The sequence below is a fragment of the Siniperca chuatsi genome, linkage group LG2, assembly GCF_020085105.1.
Source record: "Siniperca chuatsi isolate FFG_IHB_CAS linkage group LG2, ASM2008510v1, whole genome shotgun sequence".
Taxonomy (NCBI): domain Eukaryota; kingdom Metazoa; phylum Chordata; class Actinopteri; order Centrarchiformes; family Sinipercidae; genus Siniperca; species Siniperca chuatsi.
Window position 1 is genome coordinate 14,302,167 of NC_058043.1, and position 25,711 is coordinate 14,327,877.

The 25,711-nt window shown below is 39.9% G+C and overlaps 2 protein-coding genes across 5 annotated transcripts in view; both read right to left on the reverse strand.

Annotated features, from left to right (window-relative positions):
• kcnab2a (potassium voltage-gated channel subfamily A regulatory beta subunit 2a) overlaps nt 1-18,407 on the reverse strand; it is an 87,216-nt gene extending 68,809 nt beyond the window's left edge. For 2 of the 4 annotated variants that reach the window (XM_044176175.1, XM_044176155.1), the window contains exon 1: nt 18,291-18,407. The gene's annotated coding sequence lies outside the window, so the exon portion shown is untranslated. Of the gene's footprint in view, nt 1-6,822; nt 7,123-18,290 lie in introns of those variants that run through there. The other 2 variants (XM_044176149.1, XM_044176165.1) reach the window with 2 other exon arrangements.
• Nucleotides 18,408-18,612: 205 nt separating this feature from the next.
• park7 (parkinson protein 7) lies at nt 18,613-24,982 on the reverse strand. Its single transcript, XM_044172987.1, has 6 exons — nt 24,788-24,982; nt 24,174-24,275; nt 23,947-24,006; nt 21,336-21,405; nt 19,499-19,585; nt 18,613-19,131 (listed from the first exon to the last, which is right to left on the reverse strand). The coding sequence occupies exons 1-6, from the start codon at nt 24,875-24,877 to the stop codon at nt 18,971-18,973; spliced, it is 570 nt and encodes a 189-aa protein (XP_044028922.1). The 5' UTR covers nt 24,878-24,982; the 3' UTR covers nt 18,613-18,970.
• Between the last annotated feature and the right edge of the window lie 729 nt (nt 24,983-25,711).

Below are 25,711 nucleotides of genomic sequence, written 5' to 3' on the forward strand. Positions count from 1 at the left end.
GACATCAGTTAGACTAAATCACACTTCTGGGATGAGGTTATTTGCCATGTCAATGCATCTACAAAAGCTGTAGCAACAGTCACACATTCACCGTGAATGCTGTAGATATTAACCAAGTATGCGGATACGGATAAGGAGTCAGACGGGAACTAAATAGTGTTGCCAGCACCTTTTAAACTGACGCCTCAAAGAATATAGACTGCTCTATAAGTGAACCTTTTCTGTATGCCAAGCACAGTGTACGAAATAAAAAGAAATACTATAGTAATTACACTAAGACTGAAAGGAATTGAAAGTGAAAATCTGCCCAAAAGCTTTGTGTCATTGTCAAACTATTACACAGCAGAAGAGCGTTCAGACTTAAATCACTGTCACACCAAGAGCTGATCGTCATGGGAGCATTTCAGTTTGAAAGTGGCTATAATGTTGCCCTAAAGAGCTAGTGCTACGTAGCTATAGCGATGGCTATCCCTACTAGCTTACTTATCACAAAGGTGACGTACGTGACTGCTAGCTGACTATGAGGATGCATGTCAGTGTTTCATGTCAGCTACAGATTTACTCGGCCTCCTTTTTTCACTGCACTTACGTTGTCTTATTTACCCAATCCCTCCAGTGAGCTGTCATAGTTCATAAGACCTTCCAAAAGTTTTGGCACAGTATGTTTGTTTGAAGACATGGTAAATAATAACATGAAATTATCACCCAAAGACATTGAAATAAAAATCAAGTACATAATCCACCCTGACCTTGCAGGCAATCTTCTAATGGGTACATTCAACATGACAAGTACCAACAAATAAGTAGTAAATATGCCTATTGGCAGGTTTGTCTCCTTTACTAGTGCTCTTTTCTCTTTCCATCAATCTATTTTCACCCTCTCCCACTTTTTTGTCTGAGAGCTATGTGCCAGGTCAGCCAGTTCTCTGCTCTCACTGCAGCACAGACACACACAGAGACTGACAAAACTCCAACAGAGGGATGTGATTTCATTTATTTGTTTTCAGAATGTGTTTATATTAACAGTGCAACTTTGTTAATGTGTAACTGATCTTATTACTTAAGATTTGCGCCTACTCATGTCATCCTTGTCATGTGTGAGCAGAATTAAACAGCCTTAGATTCCTCTCAGCCCATTTTCCTGAACCATTTACTCTGTCTCTTTTGAAGCTACCTAATGGAGATAGGCTGTAGCCTTTTTTAGTCAGCCCCCATGTGCTGTGGCCAACTGGAGGACCCTGGAGCAGAAAAGACAGAGCCTGAGTGTGTGTGAGGGATGCACATACGGAAAAATTAACGGGCAGTGACACCATCTAAGGCGTGTGTTATCTTAACACTTCCCCTATGTCCCAAAGACTGGGACACAGAACACACACACACACACACACACAACACTCATTTGTGCACATCACACCAAACTGAACCAAATTGAGTAAGCCTAAGGTGCATCATGTTAGCCTAAAATAAACAGTTAGCACATTTTGGGTGCAAGTCAGTGATTAGTATGCTAAACCTGCAATACAGTGGTGGAGCTTTACTAATGTAGCAGTTAAAAATCAGCACAGAAAAATCCCACACAGTACCCAGGCTTCAGACTGAGGCATTCTAATCAATCTTAAGTATTTGCAGCAAATACAGATATGGCCCCAATAACTCAGCCATCACAACCAGAAAGATGTCTCATAAGTCACAGACACACGTCAACCACAGTCAGCGCTAACTCGTTATTCACACCTGCAATATTGTTTCCGTAATTCACTCGGGGTGTCTGTACAGTGTTGCAGTGTATCATGATTAACATGGTTTGGTCTTTGTCAATAACATCTACACTCACAAATCACCACTGACACACACGCTTACTTACTTAAACAGAAGCCCTGAAAAAATTAACATGGCACCATAAATCATGATGATTGCATTGAATCTGTGTAAGATCAGGGATCAGCCCCACTGTAAGTCAACACTGACCTGCATGATCTAAGCTTGTATGTGTGAAAATGTGTGCTGTGCTATTCAGGACCTTTAGCATGTAATGTTTGTGGTCAGTGCTAAGTAGGAGGCTACATGCAGACAGAAGCTCCCTCTTCCTTACTTCCATGTGAAGATTTTCTTGCTTTATAGCGGAGGCGGCCTCCTCCAAAATCAGAATTCAGTACACCTTTAAGAAAAAAAACCTTCAAAAGGAAAAGAGCAGAGGCACTATTTTACATGAGTGAAGCAATGTTTTTAGACCGTCATCTAGTGGCTAAATTGATCACAAAAGACAAAATGCATGACAGAAATTCTAATACATTGTATGTTTGCGTTGTGGTGGTTAATCAAAGCAATATGTTCTAATGTTTGGCAAAAACAGAAAACCATTAAAATATTTGCAGTTGGGACATTTTTCATTGGCTGTGAGGTGATGAGGTCTGGTGAGGGGCAGTGGAGAAAAACTAAAAGACCTTTTTTTTTTATGCAGGACACATTTTACACAGAAAAAAAATCTAAAACTTTTAAAAAAGCCACTATGGTTTGGAAAATAAATACAAAAAATAAAATGGAATTTGCAGTTAGCACAGTTTGACTTATGAGACTAGACTCCATAGAGCTAAAAATTAACACAGCTGAACACATACTTTCTTATAGAGAGTTCTTAACACTGGCGCCAAAGTAGGAGGGATGATATGGATAAAATTAAGATTCACATTCACCTTGCCTTCATCAGGGTTGAAAAAGTATTCTATTTTAGGTTGGAATTGTAAAAATTGCTATCATATTGTAAAGTACACTCCTATTCATTTTTTTAACCAATTATAGTACTAGAACAAAACATTTGCAATCTCATTCTAAGATATTGGTCAAAAGTAATTTAGACATGAGAAATGTGAACCCTGTTACTACAATACAATTACACCAATAACAAATGATATGATTGAATCACTGCCCTACTCAGGGTTCTCATTTTCAAACCAGTCAGGTGACAAACTTTTATCCTCCAATACATTTTTCCTGGCGGTGGTACCACTAAGAGGACTCCACTAAGAAAACTTAGCAGCAGACATTTCAAAGCAAACAGCCATTATAATAACACTTAAGGCTGTACGTTGAGGTCTTTGTTAGCCAACAAACACATTATCCAGCATTGCGTAGGAATATTTCTGGGGGTTTTCTCCATTATAGTGATTTATTAAAGTTCCAAAGACATACAATAGGCTACCTGTCACAGAGTAAGGGCATTACAGTGATCAGGACTGGCCACTAATGGTTCATGAATCTAACATCACTACCCATTCAAAATGTCTTAAGACAACCCTAAGGGAGATTAACTTTAAATCAGCAGCTGTTTAGGCCTAGGCCATGAAACAACAAATACCACAATAGCAGGAAAGCGAGATCTTGAGAGGCAAGTAGAGTCAAGGAGAGTCAAGGCCTTCTCAATCTGCTTTGTCTCTTGTTCTCAAATTCCGCATCTAGCCAAGTACAATTCCTAATGACCGGAAAGGTTCTTACTCCACCCATTTTATTGAGGATACTTTGGGAGCTGACTTGTGTGGACATGTATACCAGAACGCATTTCGCATCAACCAGCGGTGATGGCCGAGAATTTGAGCCAGGCTCAAAGCTGTTATAATTTTCCTCCTAGGCAATGATGTTGCAAGGTATGCGTCCTGCGTCTTTGACACATTCAAATCCGAAAGGATGCAGTAAACTCACTATTGATGCGTCCAGGGGACGCACCCTATTTCCCCCCCCGATAATGCGACATTGTGAACAACAAATACGTGTTGAAATCATATTAATAAACTAAAGAAACCCCGCTGTCAAAAAACATGTAATAATTTGTAATGTAATTTATTATCAGGCTGCAGCCTCTCTCTGCGTTAGGGCTGAGTACACACACAAACAAACAGACAGCTGTCAGAACAGCAGCGAGGCAATGGAGCTTACTCGAGTTGACGACAACTACGCTCCTTAAGTGCAATAAAACCTTCGCAAGTAAAAAGCCAATACTTCATCAATACACCTCTTCAACAAGCATTAACATGTGAACATGTAGAAAGTGATATTTTAATCTGCTCTGTCTGCAGTCTGATCCACCGGTGTTATGTTAACACAAGCACAGCGAGCTAGCTCGGCTAATAGTGAAGTGTTACAAGCTAAAAACAAAAGCTGTCTGGATGTAGTCTAACTGTGTGTTCATTTCAGACACTTTTGAATGGAAAGCTGATGAGAAAATATGTTTTCAGGGCCTAATATTGTAACTTATAATTGAATTGTGTTCAGAAAACTGCACTCTTTCAAATCATGATTCGAAAACCCAGTTCAGCCCTTACCAAGAGCCTAATACAATCTTCTGTAATTTCTTAAGCAAAAATGTTGAACATTTTGGAAACTAAATGGGAGAATAACACACCTGCTGAACAAATGTGTGTTAAAGTCACTGAGTTCCTGTGTGTGTGCGGGAATGTGTGTGTTTTTGTGTGAGTGTGAGGCTCCTTGGGAGCTCCAAAACAGGGCTAATGAAGCTAGACAGGTCGCTAAATCTCAACTGCAGAATGATTACTGAGCTCAGTTTAGGAAACACCCCCACTGAAGCATCCAGCAGACCAAGCTGTAGAAACTGCAGCGAGTCAGGACCTACATTAGTGATAGGGCTGAGTGAAATGTCAAACGTGAAAATGTGAAACAGATACACATTCACTTTAACCAACATAGCTGTCTATACTGGCTTCATAATGACTTTCACTTCACTACGCATTATGTAAGTAACCCGCCCAAAGTGACTTTGTATGCTTCAAGTCAACAACAATTAGTCAATTAATCAAGTATTCAATCAACAGAAAATGAATCTGCAAAAATTTTGATAATCAATTTATCATTTTTTAAACAAAATGTTAAAATTGCGGAACATAATTGTTAGATAAATCGATGATGAAAATAATTGTTAGCCTCAGCCCTACTATGGATGAATAGATTCAGTGTAGATACTGACGGATAACTTGCTGCAAATGTGCTGCTTTACTGTGTGGTAGACAAGGTGTTAGCTGAGCTCTGTCCAAAGTGCCTTCAAAACAACCTTTAAAAAATTATGTCTTGTGTATTTAACATGTATAAATACAAGCAAGACATTGCAGTTTAAGAAGCAGTTTTGCTAATGTTGTTAGAATTAGCAATGGAGCCATTTCCTAACCGAAGTCAACTGGGCCACAAAACCACAATATGGTACATCTGATAACAATCAAAGACAAAATGCAGACAAAATTTCTAGTTTCACATCATATCATCAATATCTATCAATGTATCACCCAGAATACTGGATGATATAAGAAAGATGTTTGTGTCATGTATTATGTGCTCACATTTACCCTTAGACTGTGTGCGATTTATTTTGTAATGAATCATATGTTGAGCTCTTTATTAATGCAGCAGCACTTGGTTGCAGCTAGTTTGTATGCTCAAGATGGCCATTTTCCATAAGCATACAACCCTCACAGGAATTACTTGTGTCTTCTAAAATGTGTCTACGGTTCACTTTAAAAATCAGCAGATCCAGCATAATTGCATTATCATCAGAGAAGTACTGTCTCCTTTGTTTCTAGCATAACAAGCATTAGGCATGACACTTAACCAAAGCACTTCTGCAAATTCCAGATGAATCTGCCTTTCCTGTTGTCACAGGGTGTCACTAGGATTTCTTTGAAGACATTTTGTTAGTAGTATTGTTTGTAGGGCCTTGTCCGTGCCTTTCCTTAAAATACAAGACAACAAATACATAATAATGCAAAACATTATTACTGCTCTAGCATTGTCATACTAACACCTGTCTCATCATGAGCCCATTAGTTGAAAATATGTTACATGTTAGTATTAACAACAACAATCTAACTTTGTTACTCAAGGACAAATTCTTTGCAGACATTTAAGAAAAAGCCATGCTTTCTTCAATATCAGTGAAAGGACACGCCGGCACATGAATCTGCCCTTTTCTGCTCGTTACAGAGCATTCAACAGCTTACTGCACCAAACTGAACCCCTGCAGCCTGCCTCTCCTGTGCTTTCTTCTTGGAGCAGAGCCCATGGGCAAACAAGCACACATACTGTATACAAGAGTGCACACACGCACAAATGGCCCGCAACAATCAGCCTCAGCATGAACACCTACACACATTTAAATGACACGGTAACACATTCGGCCAGGCACAGATGACTATCACAACCTCTCAGCAACACACATCACAACATTGGGAGAACAGTTACAGCCTGGCTTCTGGGTGTTGCTGGCTGTGGTAACTGCAACAGATGGAACTGCAGCAGCACGCAGCAGCAGTGGGGCAGGCAAGGTGAAAAGAAATCAAACCTCCTGTGTAAATGCGCATGTGTGTGCATGTGTGTTTTGTCTTTTGCCCTGGCTATTTTAAGGCAGTTCTTTATAAATCTTACAGCTTGGCCAAGTATCTGGCAAGAAATCAAAAGGACAGAGCATGCATAAAACATGACAGACATTCAGACTGAGGAGAGTAATGGAGTAGAGACAGAAGAGAGAGAGCGAGCAAAATACATGCCAGTATAATAATGTATGCAAAGACGGTTTTCAATGCAGCAGTGGCAGCAGCACTATCAACTGTACTCACAGCTCTGAGACAGTCAGAGAGATCTAGAGAGATAGATATGCTACCTCACTAGCATAGTGTGTGAACAGACAAGCACGATCATCGACTCTCACTGACAGAGCGAAGTGAGAAGAGGCAGGGAGAGAGGGGTGAGAGAGAGGAAAAGAGAGAGAGAGATGCCAACGACATGTAGCCTTAGACCTAGCAATGATGCTCTTAAAACACCCACCTCAGTCTGCTGCTGATTCCTGACGCAGTGAGTAGAAATGCAGTAAATGCAGAATACAGGAGCTGTGATGGAGGAGCAGCAGCCAAAATCCAAGAGATTGAGCAGGAAAACAGAGAGGAGAGGGAGGAGGAATGATACAAGACTGGTAAATGTGAGATCCTGTGAGACAACGATTATGTGTCTGAGTGAGATGAGCATGTATGTCTGACATGAGAAAGACAGAAATACAGAAAAAAAAGTGACACAAGACAGACAGAACAGGGAAGGGGAACAGAGAGAAAGAAAGAGACTGAGAGAAGAGACAGAATAAATGTGTGAGAGTCACTGAGCTGAGGAGATGGATTAAAGGAAATGCCCCTCCCTCTTTCCTCTACACACACACACACCCACCTGCCTTTGCGCTGTCAGCATTTGAGTAAGCATGCATTCAGTGAATCAGAGTGAGCTGTAAATGGTGAAAGAGAAGAAGGGTGGGCCAGAGGAAAGCAAGCAAGAAGCATGTGTGTTCATTTTAAATTCAATGACAAGACACACCTTCATGGAGATTTGTGGTTTCCATTGAAACTGGCTAAAACTTTATTGGCTGCAGGTAGTGGGTCTCAGAGATGACGCCTTCGAGTGGAACACAGCCAACATCCCATCATGTGTTTCTGACTAGTCTGGGCCAAGGAAATATTTAGCAGTATTTTATCAGTGTATAGATGAGTTCGTGCTCAGGCAAGAGAATTGAAAGGTGTAGCACAGTTTATATATTTTGTTTTCATTAGGAGTACAGCCAATCTGAACCTACATAAGTAGACACAGCCAGCCAAGAAAACAGTTATTTATCAGTTATTTATTATTACTGGTTGTTTGCAAACATTTTCAGCAAAATTGAAAAATATATATTGATGGTAACGAAAAAATACACAGTTATCATTCTCTGCCTAGCTTGTGGCAAGTGATTTCTAAGTACTTCTACTTCCAAAAAATAATATTCTTAGATCTGATCTATCCCTTTAGTTTATGTTTGATGTCAGTGTGGTGTTCAGATCAGTTTCCTTCCTCCAGATTTGTATTAATGGATTTGCCTCATTCTCTGTGTGCGTTTGTGTGTGTTGCCCAGAGCCTGAGGGGACAGCTACAGCTTCACTGTTGCGCACCACTGTCCCTGGCCTTTCTCTATGAGCTCAAGCCCAGTCACGGCATCTCCAACTTCTGCTTCCAGCCAGACCATGGCTCCACAAATCGCTCTTCTCATCATGATACCAAGCATGGCAGGGTCTCTGCAAGACAGTCTGATAGGGCCACAGCAAGAGATCTTCACCCACAATAATAACTACACGTTCCTAAAAGTTTCATTCAGTCCTCCCAAACAGTAATACATCTAAAGCATTTCATGTTGCCTTTTATGAAATGGATACAATGATGCTGGATCACTTTGCTGATTTTGCACCATCTGCAACTGGGGGCAAACAGAAAAAATGCACATGACCATGAACACTACTACAAAATCCACTGTTTCCATTGTTCCACAGACCACCGTAAACACACTCCCAAATACTTCCTTCCAAAATGTCTCATCTATGACTCCATGTTCATACGGAATATTTTAAGAGTTGGCTCCGTGCTATGTATGTCTAGTGCGGTAGACTGTAGTCTGCATGGAAAACTCTGGTGCTTTGCCAGACAGCTGCATTAGGGAAGGGTGATGCTCCTGTGATCGTGCCAGGTGCTTGAGTGTTTGCCCTCCTCAATACCAGCTGGGAAGTTTAAGAAACAATCAGGCCATTAACTTTAACCCATACCTTCCAGCTGTCACTGCAGGGTAGGGGTTGAGGCCCCAAAAATGTACCAAAATGTCATTTCACAACAATGTACGGCAACATCCATCCTTCCTTCCTCTACACTCAACTATGCCTGTTCATGCTCATAGTGTTTACAGAAAGATAATGAACACCAATTGAAATGGTCCAAACCAATCTGCAGGATCTTTATCAGGGGCAGATTAAGGCATCAGCTATATAAAGCCTGACCCATTTAAGATACCTTGATAATTGTAGCTCACTGTGCTCACCTGCTGTAACAGAAGAAAGAATTTCAATCATTGATATACACAATGACAGCAAGCATCAGATAGCTTCAGCAAGTGATGCAAACTAGGCCTTCAAAAAATTGTGGCTTTGCCTTTAGTCTGTTCTGACATTTCTCAGGTGAACCACGCCTCTAAAACTGGTTAGTTGGCTAAATTGCATTTAAACTCCATTATTTTGTTTATGCAAGGGATGAAGAGAAGCTATTCAAATGCTGTCCAAATCTTTCTACCACCAACAGTTCAACAGTGACACTACTTTCTTCGTAGATATAAAAAAAAACTATGGGACACTATAGGCCATAAAACACCCTAGTAAACTATCAAAGGTAAATTGTGAGACAGGTTATATTTTCATAATTCAAAGCTATTCACTGTCAAAAATTACAGACTCTAAACTGGTTTGGCTTTACTCATTTTAATGTAGGAGTACATTAGTTAGTTTAGGTGTCCACTGCACAGTTGTATTGTGTAGTCCAAGTCAAAATGAACTGGTGAATCAGGGCAGAGAGGAGGAGCTGTAGACCAGTGAGTTACAAGTTCTTACAGGCACATGCATCCTGTGACATTTTTAACAATATACGAGAAGTGATTTCTTTCTCAACTAACATAGATAGGGATATTTTTCTCTTCACGGTGTGTCTAGTTTAAACCAGTGGAGCTTGCCCGCTGTAATGCTTGGTGCAGAATGATGCAGGCATCTAAAACACTGCTTTATCAGTGCCTCTCCTGATTTATTGCTAATCACTACTTTCCCAAGAGTAATCACTCAAGGAGATGAGGTCAAGTTATGTAACATATTTTAACACTATTCCATTTTTTCTACAGCAGGTGGATCCTTGAAAGCTTCCATGCAAGATGCTGAACCTCACACCTGTATCAAGTGAAAACATTTTTTTTTTTTTGCAAAGATCGAATGAGCACTCTGCTCTCGTTAATCACCATGCCTTTTTTGAAACGCGCAAAAATTAGATGTAAACTATATTTGTTGAAAATTGGATAGTATTTGTCATATTAATTGTTGCAGAATACATGGAAACACTTATTCACTTGTAATTAAAATCTGTGTGATACGATGGGTATAATTTCAATAACTAGCCTAATTGATAACACAAATTTTGAGCAATTATTGTCAAATTATAGGCTTATATATTTACATTATATTTGTAGAGGTAAAACAATAAAGACCACCAGTAATAGACAAAACAGAACTGGCTTGCAAATTCTTATCACTCTACATACAACACACAGCAGTTTACATGCAGTTATTATTGGTTATACTTTCAGCCCCATATTGAGTTGACTCTGATGTCCTTGGGGTATTGCTGAGGAGAAGGCCATTAGGCTTTTAGTACTACAGTCTCTGCACTATCTCACTGGGATTACCACACAGAGAACAGAGCAAGTGACAGGCATTAAGTAAACAAAAGGACAGGCTCTGAGGAATTAGTTTGTAACTACTTGTACAACACAAAAAGCCACACAACCCTTGATCAGCTCCTGACCTGGTAGATTAGAGTGTAAAGATGCAGTATTGACTGATGCCTCAAGCTGACCACAGAAGAGAGTGATGATGCCATGTTATTGCTAAAGTTTTGGACTCTACGCTTAATACACAGTCAGATAATCGAAAGACATGGAAGAGAAAAGCGTTGAGCTAGTCTCAGATCTCAAATCTGGAGGTCATAGAAGACAGTGATTATGCCATAGATATGCTGCAAAAAATCTAAATCATTTAATTCTAAACCAGTGCTATGCAATACAGATACTGCAGAAATAAGACATGTATACAGATGGTATTAAGTGATTGTGACTACAATAAACAATCAGCAGGATAGGAAAGTAGCAAATATTGTCTTCCGCTTCAAAAAACGTGTGTGAAGCCCCAACAATCTGTTTTTCTTGACAACAAGGTATATGAATGATGTGATTACCAATTATTTCAGGACTGAGGGAACTTCAGCTACAGTAAACAGTTGCTGCTGGACAAATAGCAGGTCACAATGGGACTGTGTATTTGTGTACTTGTCTGTGTATTTGCTCACATTTACTAACATACAAGCAGACAAACAATACAATACAGTTAGTACATACAACAAACAAGCTGAGTAAGGTAACACTCTTCAAATCAAGTTTATTTGTAAAGCACATTTAAAAACAACCAGAGTTGACCAAAGTGCTGTACAATAATTTAACATGAAAGAATAAAATCACATAACGTGGTAGCATAAAAACCCTATCGCATACACAAAATAAACTGGTAAAAGGAGAATTTTTAAAACAGAGGACTAAAAGTGATGCATAAAACCATTAAGGGCATTCAAAGGCCTGAGAAAACAAGTGGCTCTTAAGTTTAGCCTTAAGTGTCTACAGTGGAGGAACACTTAATTGCAAATGGTAAACTGTTCCAAAGCTTTGGGGTGGCTACTGCAAAAGCACCATCGCCCTTACTCCTTAGCCTTGAACGTGGGACAGCCAAGAGCAGCTGGTCTGAGGATCTGAGAGATCTTGGGTTGGAAAGGGGGCAGAGGAGCTCATTGATGTACTGGGGCACCAGGCCGTGTAATGCTGTGTAATTCTTGTTTTGGTTTAGGTTCCTTTTTGATATCATAAATCAAACCTGCTTACTTCCTTTAATTGTACCTGACCTCAGGACAAACCAGAATAAAATGCAGAAAGCAGTGACTAATGTGTATTGGTCACATCAGTAGGATACTCCAATACTTTTTTTGAAGTCAGTGCAAATACCGATCCAGTTACGGCCATCACCAATACATAAAAACTTACATGTAGATTTATTAAGATTTAAAGCTTGTATGCTTGTCCCAACATAGCCCTGAAGAATTTTGTTTATGAAAGCACTATACAAGAGCAGTGCAGACAACCTAATAACAGAGTGATAAGTGTAGCTCTGGCCAGCCAAGTTCACCATTTCTCATTAACCTTTGCATTTGAAAATGTTCTAGATAAAAGTCTAAAATATCTATGGAATTACTTTGTCATATTATCTTCTAAAAATAAAACTAGCACAAATTAAGTCTGTACTTTGCATTTGTAGATGCCATCAGAGCAATTTTTCCATACCATGTCTCTGGCAAACAAAGTCCCCCAGAGTAATTAACTGGGGTAAAATGGTTTCTGAAAACAAACACGCTAATACTGATCAGTTTAAAGCATATAATCTAACATCGTCTCTTCAAATACCTGTGGCAGCAATACTGAGATAGTACAGCAACATTCACAAAGTTACTTTTTTCATGTCTTTGGAACAGAATTTCATATTGACTTGATTGTGTGATTCGGTTTCATTATGCTAACACCGTAAAACTTCAATTAAAAGCCAAGCCCCAATTAAACGCCAAGTCCTTTTTACTGGCTGGGTGTGGCTACACGTTTTGACAAATAAATGCAGGTCTCAATTAGATGCCAGGTGTGGTTTAATAGAAGTTCTTTGGAAGTATAAAACCTCTTAAAGCCCACCGGGTCGGCCGCTTGAGCTAGTTCTAAGCTGCTTAGATCATGCATACAAATATAAAATGTTTAAACTTTTGTCAATATGGACAATGGCTCAAATCGATTCTCCACAATTCAATTGTTCAGTTCATTTTACAGAAACCATAAACACCAAAGTATTATTCATTCAGATTTACCAGCATGGTAAACAAGAGACGGGAAATCTATTTTTTTTTTTTTAAATTGGTGACTCCCCACCTTTGAAGCTGTCATAAAGTCTGAATCGCTCTCAGTGAAATTCAATTAAGCTTTATTGGCATGAGAAACAGATGTGCCAAAGCATGTGTGAAATAAAAATATAAACAGAAAAAATGTGCTATTAGAATATATACAGATAATAATAATAATAATAATAATAATAATAATAATAATAATAATAATACAAAATATTGACTTGCAGTTAAAAATACAAGTAAGTGAAAACCACATAAACATTGCAACTTTGTATAAATGTGTGTGTCTCTAGGTCATTCACTGTCCCTCAGGTTGTGGCATGTTGATACATACTGGGCAGCAAGATCCGCCCTGTCTTCTGTCTTCTTCTCCTAGGAGTATTGTTAATTTTGAGAGCTCATTTAGCTCTTTGAAATCTGAGATTACAGAGTTGAACTTGTTAAAGTAAATGTTTCTTATTTTATTGAATGCTGTACATTGTAGGAGGAAGTGCATCTCTGTCTCAACCACACCTGTCAAACAATGACCACATATTCTGTTTTCTTTTGGTTGCTAGGTTTTTTTGTGTCTTTCTTTACCGATTACCAGTTTGTGGTCACTGAGCCTGTATTTGGTTAGGATCTGTCTCTGCTTTCAATGTCTGACAGTAGAGAGATATTCTGCCAAATCATAATCTGTTTTTAGGGCCAGATAACATTCTGATCTACTTTGGCTTTTAGTTTCTTATTTCCAATGTTCCAGATAGGTTTCTTTACATTGCGTTATAATTTGGTTTACTCTGAGGAGTGTTTGGAAAGCAGTGTTGTTGTGAGACTGGTCAGAGTGTGTCTGAGGGGGGGCATTTATCTATTACCTATGTCATCACTAACTGACATAGGGGACTCTTTTCTGGGCTCAGCTCTTGGGTTTGGAGGGCTTTGAAATGGAGGGTGTCTAGGGGGCTGGATTTAAGGTGATTAAAAAATTTGAGGCTCTCTTTTGAATGTTATTTATCAGTAGGTATCTGCCTAATTCTGATCTACATGCATGTGTGTGTGTTTTTCTGTGTATGTGTAAAATGTATCTGCAGCATTGTGCATGTAAAGATTCTGTTGGATGTTTGTCCCAACGGGTATAACTATGATGACAGTGTGGACCCCATACTTCACTACCATACAGCACAATGGGCTGGATGACAGTATCAAATATTTTAAGCCACATTTTAATTGGAATTTGGAAATTATAAAATGTTCTCTTAATTGCATTTAGAGCTCTTCAAACTTTTTCATTTAGTGCATTCACTGCCATGTTGAAACTCCCTGATGCTGTTATGGTTTTACCAAGGTAGGTATAACTGTGTTGATATGAATATTTATGGTAAACTGGTATTTGTTCTCCTGACATCTAGGGCGTTTTTGAAAAATCACAACGTTTTTTTCATATTTACTGCCAGGGCCCAGTTCTGACAGTACTTTTCTACTACGTCCAGCTGTTGCTGTAGTCCTTGTTCAGTAGGAGACAGTAGAACAAGGTCATCAGCGTAAAACAGAGACTTCCCCTCTCTGTCTAGGAGGGAGAGGCCAGGAGCAGCACACTGATCCAACTGTACAGCAAGTTAATTTCTATACACATTAATTAAAGTCAGGCTTAATTTGCTGCCCTGACAAACACCTCTTCTCTGGGTGTAGGATTCAGTGTATATGTCTGCAATTTTAACAGCACACCTGATTTCCATATACATTGATTTAACCTGATCATACATTTTGCCCCCTATACCACAATGTAGAAGTCTGTAGTAGAGCCCTTTATGCCAAATAGAGCTTTCTTGAAGTCAATAAAAACAAATATCATACCGCTCTTCAAGGAAATCTAGTATTATTTTATTTAGAATACTACAGAATAGTTTACCTAGACTGCTGACACAAATGCCACGTAGTTACTAGGGTCTGATTTGTCCCCACTCTTATGAATGGGGGAAATGAGCCCTTTGCACCAGATGTCAGGAAAATATTCTCACTGTAATATGATATTGAACAACTTCAACACTGCATCCTGCATCTCTGGAGTGCTGCATTTGAGCATTTCATTTTTAATGCTGTCCGGACCACAAGCTTTTTTCGGCTGGAGAGACTTTGTCTGTGGTCAATTCTTCCCAAGTAATTGGGAAATCAAGATTGTTTTGGTTGTCTTTAATGGTTTCTTCTAATGTTTGGAGTTGGTCTTTTATAATACGTTGATCTGAATTAATTAGATTTATCGGTATGTCCTTGTACAGATTTTCAAAATGTGCTCTCCACATGTCACCATTTTGGATGGGTAGTGCTTGTGGTTGCTTTGTGTTGAAGTTGTTCCACATATCCCAGAATAGATTTTGATTAATGCCGTTCTCAGTATATTCAAGCTTCATGTGGGTAGAATTTTCTTTTTTGTTCCTAATTGTACGTTTATATTTGTTTAAAATTTCATTGTACCTAATGCGTATGGCTGGGTTGTTTGGTAGGCAATGTTTTTCCAATTGCTATTTTTCTCAGGTCTTTTCTGATGGTCTCTCTCTCAATTCAATTACTTTTTTGGCATGTAAGTTTCAAAAACAATTTTGCCAAAGCATCCGTGCTACAAATTGATCAAATATTTGGACAACAGAAAGAGTAATATTAGCAATAACACAACATAGAAAAAATACAGTATATAACATCAAAACCATCCAAATGTATATAATTTTGTGCGTGTGTGTGTGCTGATGAAGGGCTGATGTTTAGGGGAGGATGAAGGTACAGCCTTTTTTTTTGGCACAAAACCAACCCCCCAATTAGCCTACATTGCAACATTTTACCAATAGTGTGTGAGTGAGTATGTGTGTGTGATAGGCTATGTCAAGATAATTATCTGTCATATTCAGTGTTGTTGTGTTAATTATGTGTCCGTCAGTTTGTGACATGCAGTCACATATTGCGCAACTAAGTGTGCTGCATGTCCCTCTTCTAGAATCTGTTGCTTTTCACTGTCATCTAGTTCTGTGAAGTTTGGGATTAACAAATCAACGTTTTTAAAGTAGGCTATTCCACTCTGATATTATATTTGTCACATTTTAAGAGGAAGTGCATCTCTGTCTCTACCTCACCTGTCGTGCAGTGACCACAGACTTTCCTCTGTTGTGTTGTCCTTTCTCTATGGCTAGTCACAGTATTTGGTCAGGATCTGTCTCTGCTTTGTGCCTCTGACAGTAAATAGATACTCTACCAATTTGTATTCATGGTTCAGGGCTAGATGGCAATTAAGTTTGTTTTGAGTTTTGGTTTGATTCGTCCAGTGTTCCAGATAGGCATCTTTTGTTAATTTAATAATTTGGTTTACTTACTAATTAGTGGTTTGAAAGCAGTGCTGGTCTGAGGTTGAACAGTATTGGGTGGTATTTGATCAGTAAGTGTCAGGACCAGCTGATAGAAAGGACTCTTCTGGGTGTTCAGTTCTCTCTCTCTCTCTGTGCATGAGGTTGGCCTAGATGCGCGATTTGATAGTATTTCCCATCTTTGCTGGGCAAGACTTTTGTGCGAATGGAATTAAAGGCCTGTCCCATATAGACACCTGTCCCAAACGGTCAGGTTGAGTTCAGCAACTGAAGCAAAGCAAGTTTTACGGTATGCACATTGGTTCAAGTGAATATGTTGAAAGAGTTAATGTTTAAACCTTTACAGCCCAATTTGACATTAAATGTCTATTTACTCCAAAGTTAAGTATAGGAATCACTGATCTATAGTGGTTCCAAATTGTACAATCACCAAGAGCTACAATTCAGATTCCTCATTAGGTGAAGTGCCAGTGATCGACAAATCTATCCATTCGTTGCTGATGGCACAAATAATGTTGATGTTTGATGCATTCTTAATTGCTTGCATTGTCTATTACCTTTTGAAATTAATCTGCCAAAGCAACTCAGGCAAGCAAATTCATTTTTCGTTGTCTGCAGGCCAATGAGAGCAGGGGATCTAATCAGGAGATGCAAAGTGCGGCACTCTAATTGCATCATTAGCTAAACCAATGACTCAGTCACAGTCACTTCAGCCTCACCCTCCCCCAACCTCTCCCTCCTCTGCCCCATCCAGAAATAGGGAGTCAAGCCTCAAGCTCTTTACTGTACAGCTGCTCAAGTAGAATAATTCTAACATGTTATGTGCAACAGTGCAAAATGTTACGTTCCAGAAATATCCAACTGAAAAACATAGCATTAATGAGACCGTGCTATATAACTGTCACCAAGACACTATTTAATCACTGATGTTTGTCTTCCAGGAAGTCGCGAAGAGTAGTTCTTAATTTTGAACCACAGAAATGAAACATTAGCTCAGGCATACAATGTTGTGATGTTGCCATAGCCCCATCTAAAATGTTCAAGACTGTCATAAGGCAAACAACTAGTGTGTACCCACAGGTAACAGTCATACACAGGCACACTCATGATTTGGATTTTGATGCGATGTGATTTTAACAGTAAACAATGCTCTCTTGATGCACTGTAATGGGAACAGAGCCTCACTTTGTCTTTTTTTGGCTCACTTTTGTTTAGTTGTACAATGGTGGATGAAAAAGCCACTTGAGTTGCCCTCCTATTTGGATGACCCCTGACTGGTGACTGCTTTGCTAAGAATGACTAAGAAGCGGTTTCCCAGCAATTGAAAATGCAGCCTACCAGAAAGAACTTGCTTTGTATTTCCTGTCTGTGTAAAGTGGAAGAGGTGAAGGTAACACCTCTGGGTACTTCCTGCTTTAAGAGCTCAAACGAAAATGAGAGCATGATCTTGACGGGTCTCCTGTCAATGAAGCTGTCTCTATGGTGAAGCTCTGCTCGGGTACTTTCCTAGATTAATGAAGATTAATGAGAAACACGAGTGTCCATGTCTTAAGAGGATAAGTCATTCAAATAATGACAGCTATACCAACATGGCCATAACTTCCAAGATTATGACGTTTTCAGCGGTAGTGTTTTTTTTTATTACAAAGTATGCACAAAAGTCGTTCTAGGTTTATCATTTTATTATTAGTTGCACGTGTTTGACAGGGCTTTTTTTCTCGTCGTCACGGTGAAGTCTCGGGACTGATGGAGGAATTAACCTGGCCTCTGCCGCACTGTATTAGCTACAGTCAGTGTATGCAGCACAGTCTGACTGCGGCTGCTGCTGCTGAGGATGGAGAGCTTCTGGGGACTGACGTCTCCATGTCGGGTCACATCTGCAGAGCTATCTGTGTTAAGATACGGTGTTCCTCTGATTTCACTAGCGTTCGTGTGTACTCAGTCTGAACGCAGCTTTGAATGGTGAACATGTAGTGAATGTTACCTCAGGCCAACGTTACTCTGCCCGGCCGATTCACGCGCTGATGTCCATTATGCCATGGATTGCGGTGAACTTGAGGCTCACCACTCAGCAAGCTAATCACGGCGAACAAAATGATTGCTAGTCACAAACACCCACTATTTTAATGATGTAACACTTGTCCGTGTGGCTGCCGTGTTATTGACAAACGTTAACATTTGTGTCATGTTAATTTCAATACCTTTAAGTTAGTCGCTAGCTACCGTGATTAACAATGCGTTAACTGCTTTGCCTACATAAAACAGCTGACATGAAAATATCTGAACGCTACTAAATCCGTTTCGGCAGAACATTATATTGATAAAAGTGTAGATAACCCACACAACACTTACAGTCAGAGGACAAACCCCAATTTCTCTTACCTTTGTCGAAATCCTTCTCTTCCTTTTTTGACTGTGTGAAAACCCTCTGGATTTTTGTTGCTCTGACACAACTACCACGCGCTGCATCAGAGCCCCGCCCTGCTAGCTGCGGGCGAGCTACCATTCGTCAATTAGAATATAACTGCAGCCAGGCCGAAGCTTCTCATTGGCCAGACCACCTGCCAATCTATTTGGATTCTGCTTCCCGCGTTCTAAGCAGTGCTTACAAGACATTACTTATGCAGCCTATATTTAGGTGTCAACAACCAGTGCAGGCAGTGACCTCCAATATCAGTATACCTGTAGAGTAAGACAAACAGAGTTTCCTCACATTCATGTTTTAATGACAAGTGAAACAACAAAAGCTTTCAAAATAATATGCTAGCAATTTCTGGAAAAACTACAATGAAACAAAAGCAATTTCATCAAATTCAGAAAGCATGTGCAGTAATTATCCATGTTATGTTTCAGTGTTAAATAACAAAAGGGTGCCTTTAATTGCAAAATAAGAAAGACAAAGGAAGTCAAAACAGAAACATCTTTATGTCCCCTAGGGAGAATAATTTATCACTAGTGACTTTGACTCCTTGTGCCAGCTACATTGGACTAGCTGTCTCAGTAGTGCCAGACTTATATAGCGGGCGGTGCTGCTTGCAGGATGTAAGTGAACACGGCTACAGTCAGTCTTTCATAATAAGAGGAGCCTTGACTTGAGCTGCAACCTCAGCCCCCATAAGTTCCTCTACAATCGTCAGGGCAAACTCAAAACTGGTTCCTGGCCCACGGCTGGTGATGTAATGTCCATCCTTCTGTACTCGAGCCTCTGAATATTTATAGTGGTCTAAAAAAAGACAAAGAGCAATACCATGAGGATAAGCACAATATGAGAGCTTCAAGCTACAGACTGAAAGCTGCACATCAGACATCACACTGTACTATAAGTACTTTCACATAGATAATCTATCACCATTTCAACTGACCCAGTTCTAGTATGTTCTGTCATCCGCTTTCACCTGAGTGGTGTGCTCTCCTCTACTGCATAGTGACATGATTTTCTATAGGCAAGAAAGAGCTAGTACAGCACCATCTGCTGCCCTTTACAAATGATTACATCTGAGTTAGAGCTGCAAATGTTAACGCCCCTAGCTGTACATTTCAACAAATGTTCTACCCCTGTGTTTGCATGAAGTGTTGGGTTTTTTTTTTACCTCCAGCCATCATCTTCTCCTTCATGGCAGGATGTGTAGTGACTGTGCTGCCGTAACCAATGCCATGTGCCAGAAGTGCAGTGGGACCTGTAGAAGGGCAAAGCTGTTTAAGGTTAATTTAACAGCTTACTGTTATAAAGTGACACTTATGAACTTCTGTTGCTTGTGTCATTCCATAATTTCATCTTTATGCATTTAAAAATGTTAGAGTCAAGGGCAAAATACTGTATCCTTGAATCACTTCCCTCAAGCTAAACACAATATATGAAAATCATACAGCCAAAGAAAAATAAATACAGAAAATGCTGCATTTAGCATTAGGAATTACAGCTAGTACTATAAATGAATTACATAAGTACAAAATGTTTGATGACAACACTATGTCCTAAAGGTGTCCTCAACTGTACCATTGTTTCTAAGAATACACACATACAGTATACAGTTTCAGCCTCTCCAAAGACTCTGCACCACATTGAAAAGAGAGAAAAAAGAAGAGGCTGAAAACATTGAATGCTGCTGCATTAACTTTGGCAATGTCGTAGCACTGCAGTGAGCTCATCCAAAAACTGTTAATAAATAGAAAGTTATTGATTATGCTCCTTGGCTGGCTTCCCATGCGGTCTAAAGATTACACTTTCCCCTGGCAGAACAGCAGACTGCCAGTTAAAGCCAAGCTACTCCTGTTACAGCCAGTCCCCACCCAGAGGACGCCAGTCTGGGAAAGAGAGACCTTCTGAGAACCAGAGGCAAACAGTGAGGCAGAGGTGGAGAGAAGGGTGATAATAACTATCTTTCTATCATCTGATGAATCCTAAAAAATTATGTATCTATGTTTTGTGGACACGACTTTACATGCATTTAACAAATATTAGCTCAAAAAGAGAAATATAGAATAGGATATATACATTTTTTCAAGTCCTTTTTGAATGGACCTTTTTCACATGTCAAGTTAATAATTTTCATGTTAGGGCAGAATTCTAAGTCTTGCAACTGGCCCTCTTGCTAGCAGGTTCATTAAACTGTATATTCCTGTGAGGATTTCAGTCATTTTCTAGGGCACCCTTCAATCCACTTTGCCGCATTGGTCCCCGTCCCTATTCAAAACGTCCTTCCAGTGTCCTTTCTCTGCATACGGAGGCTGTCAAATAAAATGTCAGTGCTTGTGGGTTCACTCAGGGACAGTTATTAATCAAACCCTCACACTTTCATTCCAAATGCCAAAAATGGGTCACACATGACCATAAATTAATGAAGCATGTTGTTTGTTAACCGTGTATATTTTTTGAAATGTGGTTAAGGTGTGTGTATGATAGACTCTTAAGGGCACATCCAGTTCCTAAAATACCAGAAAATCCACTGAATCCACTGCCATGCGCATTTAAAAACTGCACCTTTGTTCTGTCCAAGATCTTTAATTCTAGTTGCAAGCAAATCCAAATCCCATTTACTGGCACAACATTAGCTTGGTATGTTTAAAACCACAATATCATATCTTTAGCGTTGTTTCTAGTTAAAAATGTTTACGGGTCACATGGTAGCATAGTTCATGGTTTATTAATCTATATCACTGGATTGTCAAACTGGTTTGATTTGATATGAAAAATTACTGTGAGTACATTTATTGCTCAATTACTTATGAAGATGCTATTTTAGAAAGAAGCACCAGAATAAACTGCACTGTGTAGGTTGGGTAATTTACATCTATTTGATTAAAAGCAACAACACAATGGTCATATTTGAGGTCATGTCATATTTAAACTTTAACCCGTAGAAAGGCATCACCATTAGAGGTTGGTCCTGGATAATTATGACTTTGGTTTGTTTTCACAAACTGTACCTGCACAGATGGCTGCAATCAGGCCTTTTCTGCAATCTTGATCCTTCAGCACCTCCTTCACAGCAGGAGACTGCAAGAGAGCATGGAATCCAGGTGCACAGTGAGTCATTTGCAGGCCATGTGATTTGCACAGTGTATATGCTGACTATGGTATAATCATTCAAACAAAACTTTTCTTGTATTCTCAATTCTAAAGCCCCAAAATATATTCTTGATGTAAGTACAACCAATGATACCGAAATATTATATGCAATGTGAACTCTTTAATATAAATGATGGTGACACATTCTTATATTGCTTTTAGGGTCATTTATTTTTCCTCCATCCATTTTCTATACACATTTATCCTGTTCAGGGTCACAGAAGGGCTGTAGCCTATCTCAGCATGCACTGGGCAAGAGGTAGTCATTTATTAAATTAACATTCAACATAGAGTAAAATATTTGGGGCATCAAATAATTATCATTGACTCTGTGGATTACGGTTTTAGGATAACTCATTTAGGTACTTTTAATCACATCATGTTTTATATTGACACTTATTTGTCCTTTGTTTGCAAGAACTCTCACAGGGATTGGTCTATCCAGTGGTTCTCAAACTGTGGGGCGGGAACTGCTGAACAGGCGTAATTAACCAGGGGAAATGCTTTAATGCTAGTAGGGCTATGGTTTGGGCAAGATTTATCCAGACAGCAAAATGACAACTTAAAGGCCCTAAAGCCCAGCTTTTAGCATCAATTAGGATTTAGCCAAATTTGAATTAGAATCTGATGAAGTTGGTGGGTTGTTGTGTCTGAAGAAATCCAATACCATGACAAATACCATGATATAGAGCGAACAACAACACAGCAAGTGATGTAACTAACGGTAGCTAGTGTGTAGGTTAGCAAACTGTCGCTACAGTTCCTGCTGCAAAGCTAACAGCCAGAGAGGACAAGTCGGATTCCCAGAGCCAGCAAACCAGCTCCAGACAGCAATACTCACAACTCTCCTGCTACTATAGCAAACATCACAACAGCAGCATATCTTGGCAAACTAGAAAGTAAGCTGAATGTCCGTGGGAAAGTAATTTAACGTTACCTGACACACTAATCATGGCTGGAATAGTGTTGTGTGGCTCGGTCCGAGCTTTGGAGTGGCTTAGTCAAAGTCCTGACCTGAATCCTATTGAGATGCTGTGGCATGACCTTAAAAATGCAGTTCATGCTCGAAACCCCTCCAATGTGGCTGAATTACAACAATTCTGCAAAGATGAGTGGGCCAAAATTCCTCCACAGCGCTGTAAAAGACTCATTGCAAGTTATCGGAAATGCTTGACTGCAGTTGTTGCTGCTAAGGGTGGCCCAACCAGTTATTAGGTTTAGGGGGGCAATCACTTTTTCACACAGGGCCATGTAGGTTTGGATTTTGTTTTCCCTTAATAATAACAACCTTCATTTAAAAACTGCATTTTATGTTTACTTGTGTTATCTTTGAATAATATTTAAATTTGTTTGATGATCTGAAACATTTAAGTGCGACAAACATGCAAAAAAAATAAGAAATCAAACACTTTTTCACACCACTGAATATAAATGTATATATAAATATATAAAACACAATGCGATTATTTCACTTAGGACTAACGCTAGGCCTATATCTAGCTTACTAGTCTTAACATGCAACGTGCATCATTGTTGATACACCACTGAGGGCAGCGATGCTGATGCATAATTTAGGCAGCTTTGCTATCTTCTCCTGTTTTTTCTCTCATCTTTTCTTACTGCCTCTTTTATGTTTGAAAGTCATGACCGCTCACTTGGCTTGCAGCTGTGCTCAGCTTGTCAGTCTTGACAGATGTTGCGGCTAAACTAGCTACCGTATATCGTATCGTCTTGTCATATGATCAAATAGAGACTTGATATTGGACAACATCAACATACATATTACCCAGCAATCATCACAGCATATCTGTATATGACAAAAACACCAAAGAAAATATTTTATCAAAATATATGAAAACCATGAGGGAGATGCCTTTTCGAGGGCAAATGGCACATGTGACTGTCTAAGTTATTAGCAGGGGCCCTTTCTCCACCCAATACATTGTTGTGGGGCCTGCTCTCTTAACGGGCCCTCCCACCTCACGGGCTCCAGTGCAACCACACTGTCTATATTTACGCCAGTGGTCATAATTGTTTGTTATAGAGAAATAATTAAAATTTTAAACCAAGTTTTCAGACTAATTCATGTACCTAATATTGTTATTTAATTAAAATAACATTTAACTTGGCTTGTTTTGTTAGTCATTTCCACATGATTATTAATTGTTTGTAAGAACATGTTATTATACATGGGGTTGCAGGTGTGACATTTTTGCTGCTTCCAAAAAGTAGTGACAACATAGTGACAGAGAAAGTTTGAGAATCACTGGGCTAGTCTATGTCCCTGCTACCAAACCCCTGCTTTGAGGCAGTAATGGATACACATCATCTAGACTTAGCTTGGCACGGTGCAGCTAAAGCAGACTGACCCAGGTCCATGTAAAAACCCTATATTTTTTTGGAACCCTAACAGATCAAAACATGAAAAGACTGAGCCATTTACATGCAGTTTGTCTGAGTATTTCTCACCTCGGCCAGATTCTGGGCCCCTGGCATTCCTCCTGGCAGAAGCACCACATCATAGGGGCCCTGCGAGACAAACCATGACTGTAAGGTTTGAAATTGCAGGATACCATCCGACATGGTTTGATTAATGTAGCTAAAATGTATACATTATAAAATACTAAATATGGCTTTGACTGGCTTTAGGCTACCGTTTTAACTGGTAATGACAGTGTTAGTAGATGGAGCCCAACCTGTTTGCTGGCATCCTCCAGGCTAGCATCAGGACAAATGACGACGTTTCTGCTGCACTGGACTGGCTCTTTGCCCGTCAGCCCTGCAACCGTGACTGCTATCTATAGGTTTGGGTAGGTAATATAAAAAGTACAGCATTAGCATAAAGGCACGACATGGCATCCTGTCTGTATATGGCTGAGACTTTTGAGAAGTGCAATGACGTTGGACTTTGACATTTAACTTGGCCTGTGTCTGTACTCACTTGTACTCACACAGGTTGTAACTGCGTCAACAGTTAACCAAACCGCTTATTAGCTAACGTTATAGCTTAGAGTTTATTGTTAAAGTCAAACAAATAACTGTCAAGTAACGTTAGTAACTATTGCTCCTGTTAGTTCAGCAAAGTTAGCAGGCTTATTTGTGTTAACCTTAGCTCGCTTTTTGCTCAACGCTGTTATCACAGTGACAGTATGTCTTGACAAATCCTGATAGTGTTGTGGACCCACTGAAGGGGTGGCTAATGTTAATATAAATTCAGGCTAGCTGGCTAAATAACTGTGGTCAGTGGCATTATTAGCTAGCTAACCGCTAACATACAGCAAGTCAACAAGCCTGCAGACGAGTTACAAACCCCAGCTCTACGCATGATATCCACAGGAATAACAGTTTCCATCTCCTCTGCACCTTTAGACAGGATTACTAACGCCCTCTTGCCTGCCATGGTTAGCTTGCAGTTATGCTACTTCCAAGTGCAAAGACGCTAACTTCCGTGTGCTACTTCGAGCAGCAACTGGCATGCTCTGCAATGAGGTTTTGACAGGAGCAGGGTTGCCAGGCTGCGTCCCTCTATCCCCCTTTAAAGACAGTGCTCCATGTCCCACTCTACCCTTGTATACCATAGTCTGTGTATGCTGTATATCCGGTGATGGAAGAAGTATTCAGATCCTTTACTTAAGTAAAACTAGCAATATCACACTGTGAAAATACTCCACTACAAGTAAAAGTCCTGCATTCAAAACCTTATTTTAAGTAAAAGTATGTAAGTATTTTTTTGTATCAAAAGTAAAAGTACTCATTCTGCAGAAAAGTCATGTCAGTGTTTTACTATTATATATGTACTATTATATATAAATATGAATTATCCATCCATCCATCTTCTTCCGCTTATCCGGGGCCGGGTCGCGGGGGCAGCAGTCTAAGCAGGGACTCCCAGACTTCCTTCGCCCCAGACACTTCCTCCAGCTCCTCCGGGGGGATCCTGAGGCGTTCCCAGGCCAGCCGAGAGACATAGTCCCTCCAGCGTGTCCTGGGTCTTCCCCGGGGCCGCCTCCCGGTGGGACATGCCCAGAACACCTCCCGAGGGAGGCGTCCAGGAGGCATCCGGATCAGATGCCCTAGCCACCTCAGCTGGCTCCTCTCGACGTGGAGGAGCAGCGGCTCTACTCGAGCTCCCCGTGTGACTGAGCTCCTCACCCTATCTCTAAGGGAGCGCCCAGCCACTCGACGGAGGAAGCCCATTTCGCCGCTTGTATCCGCGATCTTGTCCTTTTGGTCA